The sequence below is a fragment of the Primulina eburnea genome, chromosome 9 (genome assembly GCF_022965805.1).
Source record: "Primulina eburnea isolate SZY01 chromosome 9, ASM2296580v1, whole genome shotgun sequence".
Classification (NCBI taxonomy): domain Eukaryota; kingdom Viridiplantae; phylum Streptophyta; class Magnoliopsida; order Lamiales; family Gesneriaceae; genus Primulina; species Primulina eburnea.
The window spans coordinates 4,814,925-4,827,918 of NC_133109.1; the positions used below are offsets into that span (position 1 = coordinate 4,814,925).

At 36.0% G+C, this 12,994-nt stretch overlaps 2 protein-coding genes across 3 annotated transcripts; both read left to right on the forward strand.

Annotated features, from left to right (window-relative positions):
* Positions 1-2,880: 2,880 nt before the first annotated feature.
* Positions 2,881-4,436, forward strand: LOC140841176 (glycylpeptide N-tetradecanoyltransferase 1-like). The gene has a single exon (XM_073208416.1). It carries the CDS (start codon positions 2,881-2,883, stop codon positions 4,177-4,179), a length of 1,299 nt encoding a protein of 432 aa, XP_073064517.1. The 3' UTR covers positions 4,180-4,436.
* A 1,168-nt stretch (positions 4,437-5,604) lies between these two features.
* Positions 5,605-12,433, forward strand: LOC140841174 (dihydrolipoyllysine-residue acetyltransferase component 3 of pyruvate dehydrogenase complex, mitochondrial-like). Of its 2 annotated transcripts, none has more exons than XM_073208415.1 (19): positions 5,605-5,886; positions 6,720-6,813; positions 7,559-7,671; positions 7,770-7,852; positions 7,942-7,979; positions 8,325-8,380; positions 8,468-8,542; positions 8,651-8,743; positions 9,152-9,394; positions 9,518-9,590; positions 9,800-9,897; positions 10,279-10,364; positions 10,450-10,525; positions 10,859-10,926; positions 11,003-11,069; positions 11,189-11,284; positions 11,363-11,465; positions 11,550-11,645; positions 12,075-12,433. In XM_073208415.1, the coding sequence occupies exons 1-19, from the start codon at positions 5,848-5,850 to the stop codon at positions 12,143-12,145; spliced, it is 1,668 nt and encodes a 555-aa protein (XP_073064516.1). In that variant the 5' UTR covers positions 5,605-5,847; the 3' UTR covers positions 12,146-12,433. The 2 variants fall into 2 exon arrangements, with proteins under 2 accessions (XP_073064516.1, XP_073064515.1); XM_073208414.1 differs by having other exon boundaries at positions 5,606-5,886; positions 7,939-7,979.
* Positions 12,434-12,994: the final 561 nt, after the last annotated feature.

A 12,994-nucleotide genomic window follows, 5' to 3' on the forward strand; every position in this document is an offset into this window, starting at 1 on the left:
AGGAGTATAATATCAATACACCACTCGAATTAAATCTGTCCTGCTCAATACTCAATCCAATTCAATATCGATGGCATAACGATATAATATCAATATACCCAACAATACCATATCAATCAGATATTAATTCTAATATCTCATTCTCAATAACAACTCAATTCTGATATCAACTCGACTCCAAAACTATTCCGAAAATCATAACAATTCCATAATCAGTCCGTTTCTTAATCTGACTTCGATTCTATGATGTCTACTATGTCAAGAACAACATATATGAGTTCCATTCAATTCTGACAATATCATAATTTCAAAGCATGTCAAAACGTAGTAAAACTTACGTCCAGTTGTAGCCTACGTTGCTAGGAACTCGATACTGAAGTCGGATTCAAAATCAGACGGACGGATTTCTCGCCAAAGGCGTAAGGATTTCTATGCCAAAGCTACGACCCTCTTCTCTGAATTCTGAGGAAATGAACGAGCAATTCTTACATATATATATCAAAATTGCATGCAAGAAACGTGTCTCATTTCCCATGCTGCACGTCACATCGCGGGTGCGCTCCATCTTGCACCGCGGGTGCGCTAACGTTTCGTCAATCTTATCTATTTTGAAATTGCATGACCGCGGGAGCGGTACCTGTCGAGACCGCGGGTGCGGTACTGCACCGCGGGTGCGGTAATGCTAACACCGCGGGTGCGGTCACCCTTCGGTAAAACTGACCATGTTTCTGTCCATGCACCGCGGGTGCGGTACATGCAAGGGCGCGGGTGCGGTGTTGCTTCGGCAACACACTCTGAAATTCAAATAAATGGCCACACATTATCTTAAATCATATCTCCGTTTACCCTTTCGTAATCACGTTAAATTATACGTCCATAATCCTTGATTAACAGTGATTAATTCTCGGGCATTACAAAACATATTGATATATATGTGTGTATGTCTGATTGAAAAAATAATAATATTTGACAAAATAGGATGAGCTTAAGAAATCATTCTTTTGTATCAAAATAAAAGGCTAGAGCTCGGCTCACGAGCTAGATCACAAGTTCATGTTATTTTTACAAAAAATGTTCAAGGTACGGTGAAAAAAGTATCGAATTTTCTGTATATCGAGATTATCATATCGAAAAATATTAAATTTATTGCAATTTTCGGTATAATATGATATCGATACCGAAATTTTTGATACAGTAAGGATATAAAATTGAATTTTTCATATATAACGAAAATATATATAAATTATAAAATATATAATATTTTTAAATAATAAAGTTAAATTATTTAAAAAAATATATAAGGTAATTTTCGTTATAAAATGATATATACCAATATTGTATCGAAATCTCGGTATACCGCAACATTTCGGTGTAAACATCATGCTAATTATATATTATTTTTAATAACGTAATTTTTGGTACGATATAAAATATAAATACTTTTAAAATCAATACGATATACTATACATATTTTTGACAAGGTATGATACAATATATCTTCTCTGAAAAGATAAAAATTTTTGTGAGACGATCTAACGGGTCGTATTTTGTTATACAGATATCTTATTTGGGTCATCCATGAAAAAATATTACTTTTTATGCTAAGAATATTACTTTTTATTGTGAATATCAATAGAGTTGACTCGTCTCACAAATAAAAATTCATGAAACCGTCTAACAAACAACCCGATCCTTTGAAAATAGGTGAAAAAAACTAAATTCCATTGAGCAATATATTATTATGATTTATGAAGCATACATTTTTTTAATGATAAATAAAAACGCTAACATTCCAGGTTCATAGCTTTAGCCCAAATTCCTTCGTATCCACGCGATTTTTACGTCGTTCCCGATGCTCTGCTAACCCTTTGGCCTTCTCTCCCCCCAAATAATTTCCCTTATTCAGGTTCTCTTGTGTGATCTGCATCAAATTTCTCAGATCTCCATCGGTTGCCTTGGTCGAAATCCAATATCGGATTTGAGGTGACGCACTGTAGCGATTCTATTTTTGATTGTCAATAATGTCGTCTTGCTAGGATGTTATGGTTTTTGGCAAATTTTCGAGTTGTTGTGAAATTTATGATGAACTGCAACGAAGAATGGAAATTTCTGCTCCTTTATTATGATTTGGATCTGGGTTTGCTTGAAACTGTGAAATCTAGGTGACAAGTTGTTTGCTTACGCGATTGATTGCATACTTGAATCAGAGTTTCCATTAGCCAAGTATATCAAGGTAGGTAATATGAGAGTTTAGGTTTTCCAGTTCACTATTCAGTATTATTCGCTGTTCAGTTGGCGGATAACTGACAGGAAATTCGTGTTAGGGCCGAGCTACGTAATGAAAATAAAATCAAAGTTATTTTTTTAATTCCAAAATATATGAGTTTGAAAAAATGCTTTAAATTTATTCCCCTTTTATATTAATTTTATTCGCACATTATTGTTTTTTATCTAGATTTACTGAGAATGTTAAGTTTGTGTAGAATTTGAACTATATCTTACCTTGCTGTGAGCCTGTGACAAATCTTCACTAATCCGTTGGCTATTGTATTTTGATGAATAAGTTTCATGTTATGGGTAGACATTATAGAGTATACATCAAGAAGACGTTGCTGATGTTGTAGTCTATCCAATCTGGCAGTAAGTTTGAAGCTCGTTTTGTGGTTTTTTGAATGCCAATCCAGTAACTCATTCAGCTTAAATCTGTGGATGATATAGACAAATTTATTGGTCCTAAACAGCTGCTGTTCTTTGCCTTATATCTCATGTTTGTATTGAATTCTTTGTACAAGAGCGTTCCTTGGGATATTGTCTTCTGTTTGTTCGATTAATCGTTTGTGCTGCTCTTTTCATTCACTTCAGAACTGAACCTTTTCTGGGATGGCTGATAACAATGCTCCAACTGAAGATCAAGTTTCTTCAGGGGATAATAATGTATCTTCTGACAATGAGAACGAAGTATCAATTGATTCCTTGGCAAAGAAGGTCCAAGAGTCTCTCTCACTGGCTAAGAGGCACAAGTTTTGGGAAACGCAACCTGTTGGCCAATTCAAGGATCTTGGAAATACGAGCCTTCCGGAAGGCCCAATCGAGCAACCGACACCTTTGTCTGAAGTTAAACAAGAACCATACAATCTCCCGACTCCTTATGAGTGGATTACATGTGATATAGACTCTGAAGAGGTGTGCAATGAGGTGTATACTCTGTTGACAAACAATTATGTTGAGGATGATGAGAATATGTTCAGGTTCAACTACTCGAAGGAGTTTCTTTGTTGGGCTCTTCGCCCTCCTGGTTATTTTAGGAGCTGGCATATTGGAGTGAGGGTGAAGACTTCAAAAAAATTGGTTGCATTCATTACTGGGATCCCTGCAAAAATCCGGGTTCGGGAAACTGTTGTGTTGATGGCCGAGGTAAACTTTTTGTGTGTGCACAAGAAGCTTCGATCCAAAAGACTTGCCCCAGTCATGATTAAAGAGGTTACCCGAAGAATTCATTTGGAGAATATATGGCAAGCAGCTTATACTGCTGGAGTTGTCCTTCCCACGCCAATCACGACTTGTCAGTATTGGCACCGATCTTTGAATCCCAAGAAACTAATCGATGTGGGGTTTTCGAGGCTCGGTGCAAGAATGACGATGAGCCGGACGATCAAGCTATACAAGTTACCTGACCAGACATCAATTCCCGGGTTTAGAAAGATGGAACGGCACGATCTCCCTGCAGTAACACGGTTGCTTAGAAATTACTTGAAGCAATTTGTCGTGGCACCGGACTTTGATGAGAATGATGTAGAGCACTGGATGCTTCCACAGGAGAATGTTGTGGATAGTTATTTGGTGGAGAGTCCCGATACACATGAAATCACCGATTTTTGCAGCTTTTACACCCTTCCTTCTTCCATACTCGGGAACCAAAACTATTCGACTCTTAAGGCCGCATACTCTTACTACAACGTGTCCACAAAGACCCCATTACTTCAACTGATGAATGATGCTCTTGTCGTGGCCAAGAAGAAGGAATTTGATGTTTTTAATGCGTTGGATGTTATGCAAAACGAGACATTCTTGAAGGAACTGAAATTTGGACCGGGAGATGGGAAACTTCACTACTATCTGTACAACTATCGGCTCAAGCATGTTTTAAGAGCATCTGAGCTTGGCCTTGTGCTCTTGTAGAGTTAGGACTCTCGCGGTTCTGCCATGGATGGACCAGGAAGCATTTTTGTGATCTCGGCAAACTTCTCATTCCATTACTGAAATCACCGCTCTTCATAATTGCATCTGTTTTTAGTGTTTACTTATTGTAAAACAAACAGAGATGAATTAAATTGTGATCGGACACCTGCACTGAGTTTCTTTATGTTATGTTGTCTTGTCTTCGAACTGTTGTGAAAGTTACGCTGTTTGATGAATCTTATCTGTTTTCTGCATCATTTTTTTCTCCAATTTGTCTGAGTTCTTTGGTATAAATTTGAATGATATGTAGGTTGTAAAAGCATTTGCACTCAATGAAATTCATTGGTTTCTGTGTTTTCGGAAAGTTGATTTTTGAAGAGATGGTTATGTTGGGAAACATAAAATTTGGTGAATTAATTTTCACGAAAAAAATTACTTCATAATAATCAATTTCGTCCTTATATACAAAAAATAATATGCTACACAAATGATGTGATTAGGGGTGTGCAAAATTTAGGTTAAAACCGAATTAATGGATCGAATCAAATTATTAATTCGGAAGTTCGGTTTTGAAATTTTAAACAATATGTTAATTTGGTTAAATCGGTTCGGTTCGATATTAATTTGAAAAAATCGGTTAAATTGAATTAATCGATTATAGATATTAAAAATATATTAGAAAAAAGCTCAACTTTTCTTACATTAAAAAGAAGCTTATTCATCCAATGATTTTATCTTCAATATTTTTATTTTTTATTGATATTTTTTTCAATGTTTTTTGTTATTTATGAGCTATGCAAATTTTGTTTTATGTATTAAAATTCACATTTTTTTAAAAAACATCGGTTATTTTGGTCGGTAATCGAAATAATTGATTTGAAAATCGGTTCAGTTAATTCGGTTTATATGAATATTTCGATCAGTTTGGTTATTCGGAAATAAAATTGGTTAAATCGGTCATAGGTCTATTCGGTTCGGTCAGTAACCAAATAGACTGACTGGACATCCCTAGATGTGATATAATAGCATGAAACGAGAAAAAATGGTATTCTTAAATATTAAAAATATTATTAAATACATTTCACGACAAAAGTAGTATCTTATTAGTAGTCTCACAGGTTTATATCCGTGTGACGGATAGATTCAAGCTTTACCTAAAATGAAAAATAATATTTTTTCATGAATTGTGAGTCGGAGATTATCTCTCAAAAATTTGTCTAACAACAATTGTTACAAAATCACTTCTATAAAAATATTTTATAGTAATTGTCTATACAAAACTTTTATAAGTTGCGTTACCAAATGGATTATAGCTTCTTATTTTTTCGAGATTATATGGATTATAACTTGAGAATGAAGTTTCCAACCTTTTGCACAAAACCAAATTTTAATTAATTTAGTTGGTAAATTGTAAATCAAGAACTAGAAAAATCCTTTCGAGTACCCTGACCAAATGTCAACATCGGCGGAGTGATTGATTTAGAAAACGCAAAGCGAGGTGGGAAGGTGTCCGGATCTCTTTCGATCTGTTCTCTGCTGACTCACACATATATGTCCGATTAAAGTATCATTTTATGCTGCATATATTATCACGTTCGAAACCCAGCCCGAGATTTCTTCTTAGTAACTCAAACCAACGTAATTGATTGTAATCTGGTGGATTTCGTCATGACTTACCCTTCAAGAATTCTCAATCACTGCAAAAAGGTACCGCATTTTGATGGTCTTGAATTGTTGATCAGATGATTTTGTTTTTGCTTTGATGTTTTTCAATTTGAAGCCTGTAAGGTTTTTATGATTTCATTTTCTACAGCAAGGTTTCTGTTTGTGTGATTGTTGGTGGTGTTATTATTATAATTATTTTGCGAATTTGTATGTGTTTTACTTTTGTCAGTCAGCTCAACCTGAGACATCATCATTCCCTTTTTATTTATATATTTAAATCTGGGTTTTGGATCTTTCCTTTTGGCCATCTTTTAATTTGAACTTCTGCAGCATAAACTGCTATCATTGTATTTCCGTGGGTAGTCTATCTTTAAGTTGTAAATCCTGGAATTGGGTTTTATGTATTGGTTGCAGGAAGGATAATGCCGCTTAGGAAGTTAAGATTTATTAGATAATCTATTGACCCCAAATTTCTTGTTTGCTTGGCAAGTTTGATTACATGTGCCGTTTGTTGAGAGCATCTCAAAGTAATATCTGAAATGGGACTCTTGTCCTGTGAACATTTGACAATTTGAAAAAGCAGAATGTTTCATTAACATCAGCACTCCAGATTTCTTGGTTCAACTTGGGATCATTGTAAAAGGATTGTTGATTTTCATTCTGATAGTGGCTTATGAACTCGTATTAATGTGGGTATAGTAATGTCAATAAATGTGCTATGTAGTCATCTTCATGTTTATCTTCACTCCATGGATGTTACTCATCACACAGACAATGGGTCAGCATTTCCCTGTTGCTGCTTGATGATCCACTGCTCTCACTTTTTCCAATTTGTATTTTGAATTACTCCCTTGCCATTTTGGTTTGCTTTACAGTTCAGACTTGCCCAGAATGTTTTGCGAAATGATCGTGCGATCATGATGCGCTGGTTTACACATAATGCCCGGCCATCAGTTGATAAAATAGATGGTAAGTTTCTGATAATTCTATTTGAAATTGCTTTAGTACAAGCGCTGTCTCTCTCCTCAATTGGAGGGCTGAGAGGATATGTAAGTGAGGTGGTGCCCACCTTCCACCAATGACCATTATGCATTATATTTGAGTAAATTTATGGAGGTTATGTTTCACCTAGAAATAGTTCTACAGGGATGTTTACGAGAATGTGGTCCTTGGAACCTGCTAAACAGGCACTATGTTACCCCTTCTTTGGCAATGGACTTCTTACATTGGTTTCCTGCTGCTTGAGTATCCAACTATTGCGGAACTTAAAATGCAATACAAATCTCTGTAGATGTGCTTTTTGACCAAAATCATTATTCATCCATCCATCAAGTTGGGATCACATGTTTGTTTCTGAAGATTTAAATTTTCAGCAAGGAGTGGTTAGCTCCTAAGTTTTCTGCACATCAATGCTTAAGATGCTCTTAACTTAGGTGCCAGCTCAAATTTTTCTTTTTGTTAGGCAGTTAGGTCATGTTTGCATTTAAATGGCAGAATGATGATGCTTTTGTTACTTAAATCACTTAAAATTTTCAACTATGTGCTGTGTAAAGAGGTGTTGCAAGATAGAGAATCATTACAAATTACCCTACTCAGATGGAATTAGGGACTTTCATAGCAAGATTGTAGTACCTTCTTGTATGACATTATTGTGTTCTGTATTATGCTCTTGCATTTCGGTTATTCATTCAATGTGATGTGTGTTGTTCTACAGAGGTTTCAAGGTCCAGACAACTTGGTCTTGGATCTGGAGACAAGTGTGGCATTTCTAAGTTTTCCAGTGAAGACTGTTTTTCTACCAGTAGCCGAGCAGTGAATCCCACCAAGGTGATTAGATTCATTGAAAAATTATCCTCTCTTATTAGCATGCTGTGGGATTATTAGATTGTTATTTGGTAAGTTGAAGTTTAAATTATGTAATGCAGGAATTAACTATGAAAATGTGCAAGGGAAATACTCTCTTCGCAAGGAAGATGCATGCATCAGCAATAGGCGTAGAGTTTGACAGGTTTTTATGGTCGATAGTTTTTATTGCAACTTCTGTCTTCATGAACTGAAAAATGATCTCATCGCTCCTTTTTTAATTATGTCCAGTAGACATCGAAGCTCAGCCAGAAGTTTTTCAACAGAGTCAGGTTAGTTTTATATTGGACTAATACTAGTAAATCACTTTGAAAATCTGAAGCTTCACCCTTGTGACACAGGCTATTAATTGATATTGAAAGGTTAGATGTGGGTCTGGCCTCTTGTTCTCCGTGTTTGAAAACTATGTTTCTCTGTTAACTGATGACATATTGAAGTTACTTCTTCCACAGTTTAAAGTTAACACTCAATGTAAAATCTTAACGCGTATAATGAACTCCATATTTCGACCTTAGTCGCTAATTGCTAGGATGTTGGATTGTTTTATTTGATCTACATCATTCACAAAATCTTTTGTTTTGAGGTGTATCTATCTACACCAATTTTGCCACTTTCAGGTCTTCCGCCACACGAAGAGATTGGGATGCCTTCTCTGTCACCTACCATGACAGAGGCAAGCATAATTCCAATATTATCCTAGTCATCTCATTCTGTACATACCACTACCATACTAATTGCTTCTTCTATTACTCTATTGCAGGGAAATATTGCTAGGTGGTTGAAGAAAGAGGGCGACAAAGTTTCTACAGGAGAAGTGCTCTGTGAAGTGGAAACCGTGCGTCCTTTCAATTTCTGTGCTGTCTTCTCTTCAGTGAATTTAGTTCTTCATAATGTTCATCAAAATTTTGTATATCAAATTTTTATATTCCCTTAATATCTCCAGGACAAAGCTACGGTTGAAATGGAGTGCATGGAGGAAGGATATCTTGCAAAAATTTTACGCGGTGATGGCTCAAGTGGGATAAAAGTTGGTGAGGTATGTGTATGATAAGGTGTTAGGACTTTTAGTTCAGCCCATCTCTTGCATATCAGCTGAGCATTGTGTCTAGATACATGAAGATAAGCAGGTCATGAGAATCAAATTACATTTATATGAAATAATCTTTGACAAAATGGAAGAAGTTGATGTCCAATACGTTGCTCATAGTTTCTTGTTATTTACTGAGACACTGTTCCTTTTAACGTCTGAAGCTATCAGTTGTTTCAAATTGCTATTAAATTGAATCTGACCTAGAATACAACTAGGTCCATGGCAATATTTGCTTTTAATCTAAATATTTACGTGCTAATTATCGAAGTTGTAAGCAAAAGAAACGTTGATTTTGAAAATGAAAGAGCTGCCTACACTTGGTAAATGACCAGATTATAATATGATTGGCTCTAGATTATTGCCATAACTGTTGAAGAAGAGGAGGATGTTGCAAAATTTAAAGACTACAAACCCTCAACATCAGCTGCTGCAGCAGCTCCAAAATCACAATCTGCTCCAATCACATCTGAAAAAGAGACCGAAGAAGTGCCTGTTGCTTCACCAGAGCCAAAAGCTTCTGAGCCTGCTACACCTTCTTCAGCTGGAGACCGCACGTTTTCCAGTCCTCTTGCCAAGAAACTAGCGGAAGATAACAATGTAATTTTGATCCTCTAACTATATATTTATTCAACTGCTTTATATTTGAAAAGGAATATTATGGTTGTTGTGTCTTTCCAAAATGCTACAATCTTATACATTGATAATTTGTTTCATTTACAGGTATCTCTTTCAAACATCAAAGGAACTGGTCCTGAGGGACGAATTGTGAAGGCTGATATCGAGGATCACCTTGGTAGTTATCTCTGCCTGGTGCTTCTTCGTAGTTTTTCAACTGCTGAGTGCTAACATGATTTTGTTTTTGGCATTCGAGTTATGTCACTTTGTTTTTGCTGCTCTTTTTTTTTTCCTTTCTTCTTTTTCATTTCTACAATCCTTTTCATCGGATCATTCAGTTATTTTTGAGACGTGTATTTATCTGTTTCCACCTTCTATGTTTTGCAGCTTCTCATGGTAAGGGAGTTTCAGAAGATCCCAAGGTGGGCAAGCCAACATCTGGTGCTCCGGATTACACAGACATCCCTCATACACAAATTAGGAAGGTAAAAATTTAAGCTTTGATATTACATTCCCAGCATTGATGGATTGCTTTTTGCTTCATCATTGTCATCTTGTCAGCACAAACATTATTAATTAAGAAAGTTTGATCTAGCCTTTTGGGGTTACTTTACTTAAGTGGAGTTCTGAGCCATACAAACCCATGGTGTGGCTTGTTCTGACCAGAAAAATCAGATGTATGTTTTTCAACACGTGCTTCTGTCTTAGCACTGAAATTGTCTCTGAGGTTTTTTTGGGGCTTCAATTGGTGCTTGTATGCAATTGATTTAAATTTTGAGGACAAAAATTGGATTAATGTCTATAGCTTGCCACATTTTGATTTGAATTTTCTACTCCAGTTTAATCTGTGTTACCAACTGTGACAGATCACAGCGTCTTCGTTGTTGCAATCAAAACAAACCATCCCGCACTACTACCTAACTGTGGATACATGTGTTGACAAGTTGATGGAGTGAGTACTAAGCACTCATTTATGATACTTACCACCCAAAAAGTTGTCTTGTTTGTGTTATACTCTTCTATTTTTTTTCCTGCAGATTGCGGAGCCACTTGAATTCATTGCAAGAAGCTTCAGGTGGAAAAGGGATATCTGTCAATGATCTTGTGATTAAAGTATGAGAACTTGGCACAAATATTCCGTTTAATTTAGCTTGTTTGTTTGTATCTCTGTCTGCTGTGCTCTGGTTTCCTTTCCTTCTGCTTGTCATTTTTTTGGCAAAATTTGCCTCACCAAAAGGTGCAAATCAGAAATTCACTTTGAATGAGTCTCCCTCCTTTTCATTTATTGTTTGCGTCTTCCTCTAATTCTTTTTTTTTAATCTTGCGGGAGCTGACTGTTTTGTGAGGGCTCTGGGAAAGGCTTCATTTGTTTCAAACAACTTAGATATGGCTTTGATTAAATCGAATATCTCATTGCTAATCAATGGACCGACCATTTTACTGCAGGCTGCTGCCCTGGCTCTTAGAAAAGTTCCTCAATGTAATAGTTCATGGACCAATGATTATATTCGCCAGTAAGTATGTTCATTAACTTAAGTAGGCTTTCAATCATTAGAGGCTACTAGTCTCTAAATATTTTGATCATTACAGGTATCACAATGTGAATATAAATGTCGCAGTGCAAACAGATAAAGGGTTATATGTTCCCGTAATTAGGGTGAGTTGTCTCACCAAAAGTCAAGCCATTTTGTATAGTGTTTGTCAGTGAATTTAACTCGTAAATAATAGAAGTATGTAAAAAGTACATGTGACAGTACTCTATACCGATATTTGCAGGATGCTGACCAGAAAGGTTTGTCGAAGATTTCTGATGAAGTCAAACATTTAGCTCAGAAAGCAAAAGAAAACAGCTTGAAACCGGAAGATTATGAGGTGAAACCAAGTCCCACTTTATTACTTTTAGATGGCTTCTAGCGTTTTAAATCGATTTATAAGCTACCCTCTATTCAGGGGGGCACGTTCACGGTTTCAAACTTGGGAGGGCCATTTGGTATCAAGCAGTTTTGTGCCATCATCAATCCTCCACAATCAGGCATTCTTGCAGTTGGTTATGGTAAGATGAACTGCATCACAGTGTAAGTTCCGATGTTTTTTTTTATGTGTATGTCTATCCTCACCGCTTAACATGTGTGAGCAGCTGAAAAGAGGGTCGTACCTGGTACCGGTCCTGACCAGTATAAATTTTCATCATTCATGGCTGTGACATTGAGCTGTGATCATCGGGTAATTGATGGTAAGATAAACTCTGGTTTATTAAAACATAACACATTAAATTGTTTATTATTGATTTTCCCAACACATTGCTTCACAGGTGGTGTCCAACAAGAAGTTTATATCCTCCTTTACGTGTATATGGAGATCAGGGAATGTATGCTTGAAATTAATATTTAAGGCATCCACATATATATTGGTTGGGTTTCGGGCAATAAGAAAACATAAATAAGCACCCAAGACCGCCTTATTGACATACAAGTTAATTACTATCATGGGATTTTGAATATGTGATATCTGGCTTTGATACAATGTCTGTTACGACATTCTTAAAAGCTTGGCCCGAGCTCATAGAAAATGAACCTACCCTTGTCTTATGTTTTATCATAAGCTACTACCAACGCCATTGATTATACGTGGATGGTTCACATGATTTTGATGCTCTTTTCAGGTGCCATCGGTGCAGAGTGGCTGAAGGCTTTCAAAGGTTACATCGAGAATCCAGAGTCGATGTTGCTTTAAAACGGTTTTTACCTTTCTTCTACTAGTTTCTCCAAATTCTTCCTGTATCGACGATCACCAGGTCACACAAGCGAGGCAATGGGACACGGCCACGGATGTCTTTCAAATGCTTTGTTAGTCCTACAACTGATCGTATCGATAATTTGGTCTTTTTGACAACATTTACGCTATTTTTTTGAGAATAATGGGCACTGAAGCATGTGTCCTAAACTAAGTTCTTGTTCATGAAGAGTAGTGTAAAGGCCCTTTACCCCTTTCTTGATTAAATAAGTCACTTGTCCAGGATATTGTCCTCTCTTGTCGTAGATTTTTATTCTTCAGTAACCATATTGAGTCTGGTGAATGACTTTTAAATATTATATTAGGTAATTACAAATTTTAAAATATATTGTATTTGTTGGAAGCCAAATCAGTTCTGGAAAGTGCAAAATCAGCTCTACTTGCTGGATAGAGAAGTCGACCAAATTAGGAAGCTCGTTTTCAGCTTATATAAGATTATGTGGCAGCTGAAATGGCATGCAAACCCGTGGCTGAGTCAGAAATATGGATATGTCTGGAATGAAATTTTAAACTTTAGAATTTTTTAATATTTTAAATTGATCTATTCGGACTATTATTATATTATTTCAAAATTATACAAAATTTATATATATATATTTTTTAAAAAAAATTGGACCAGGTAATGGAGCATGTGGCTTCGCCCCCTGATGCGAACAACTAACTCAAAATGCTAAAATTTATCCGCAACTTATTTTGATTCAGATTTTATTTTGAAAGAAAAATGGGGCAAGTTACAACTTAAATGAATTGAAACAAATGTGTACTACGAGAGATAAAGTTGAAACATTT

Excerpts from the sequence above, each read along its gene's own strand:
- LOC140841176 (XM_073208416.1), top strand. The coding sequence starts at position 2,881 with ATGGCTGATAACAATGCTCCAACTGAAGATCAAGTTTCTTCAGGGGAT.
- LOC140841174 (XM_073208414.1), top strand. The coding sequence starts at position 5,848 with ATGACTTACCCTTCAAGAATTCTCAATCACTGCAAAAAG. Across the intron at positions 8,744-9,151 it reads GTGGGATAAAAGTTGGTGAG|ATTATTGCCATAACTGTTGA; the intron begins GTATGTGTATGA and ends GATTGGCTCTAG. Across the intron at positions 10,927-11,002 it reads ACCAATGATTATATTCGCCA|GTATCACAATGTGAATATAA; the intron begins GTAAGTATGTTC and ends TGATCATTACAG.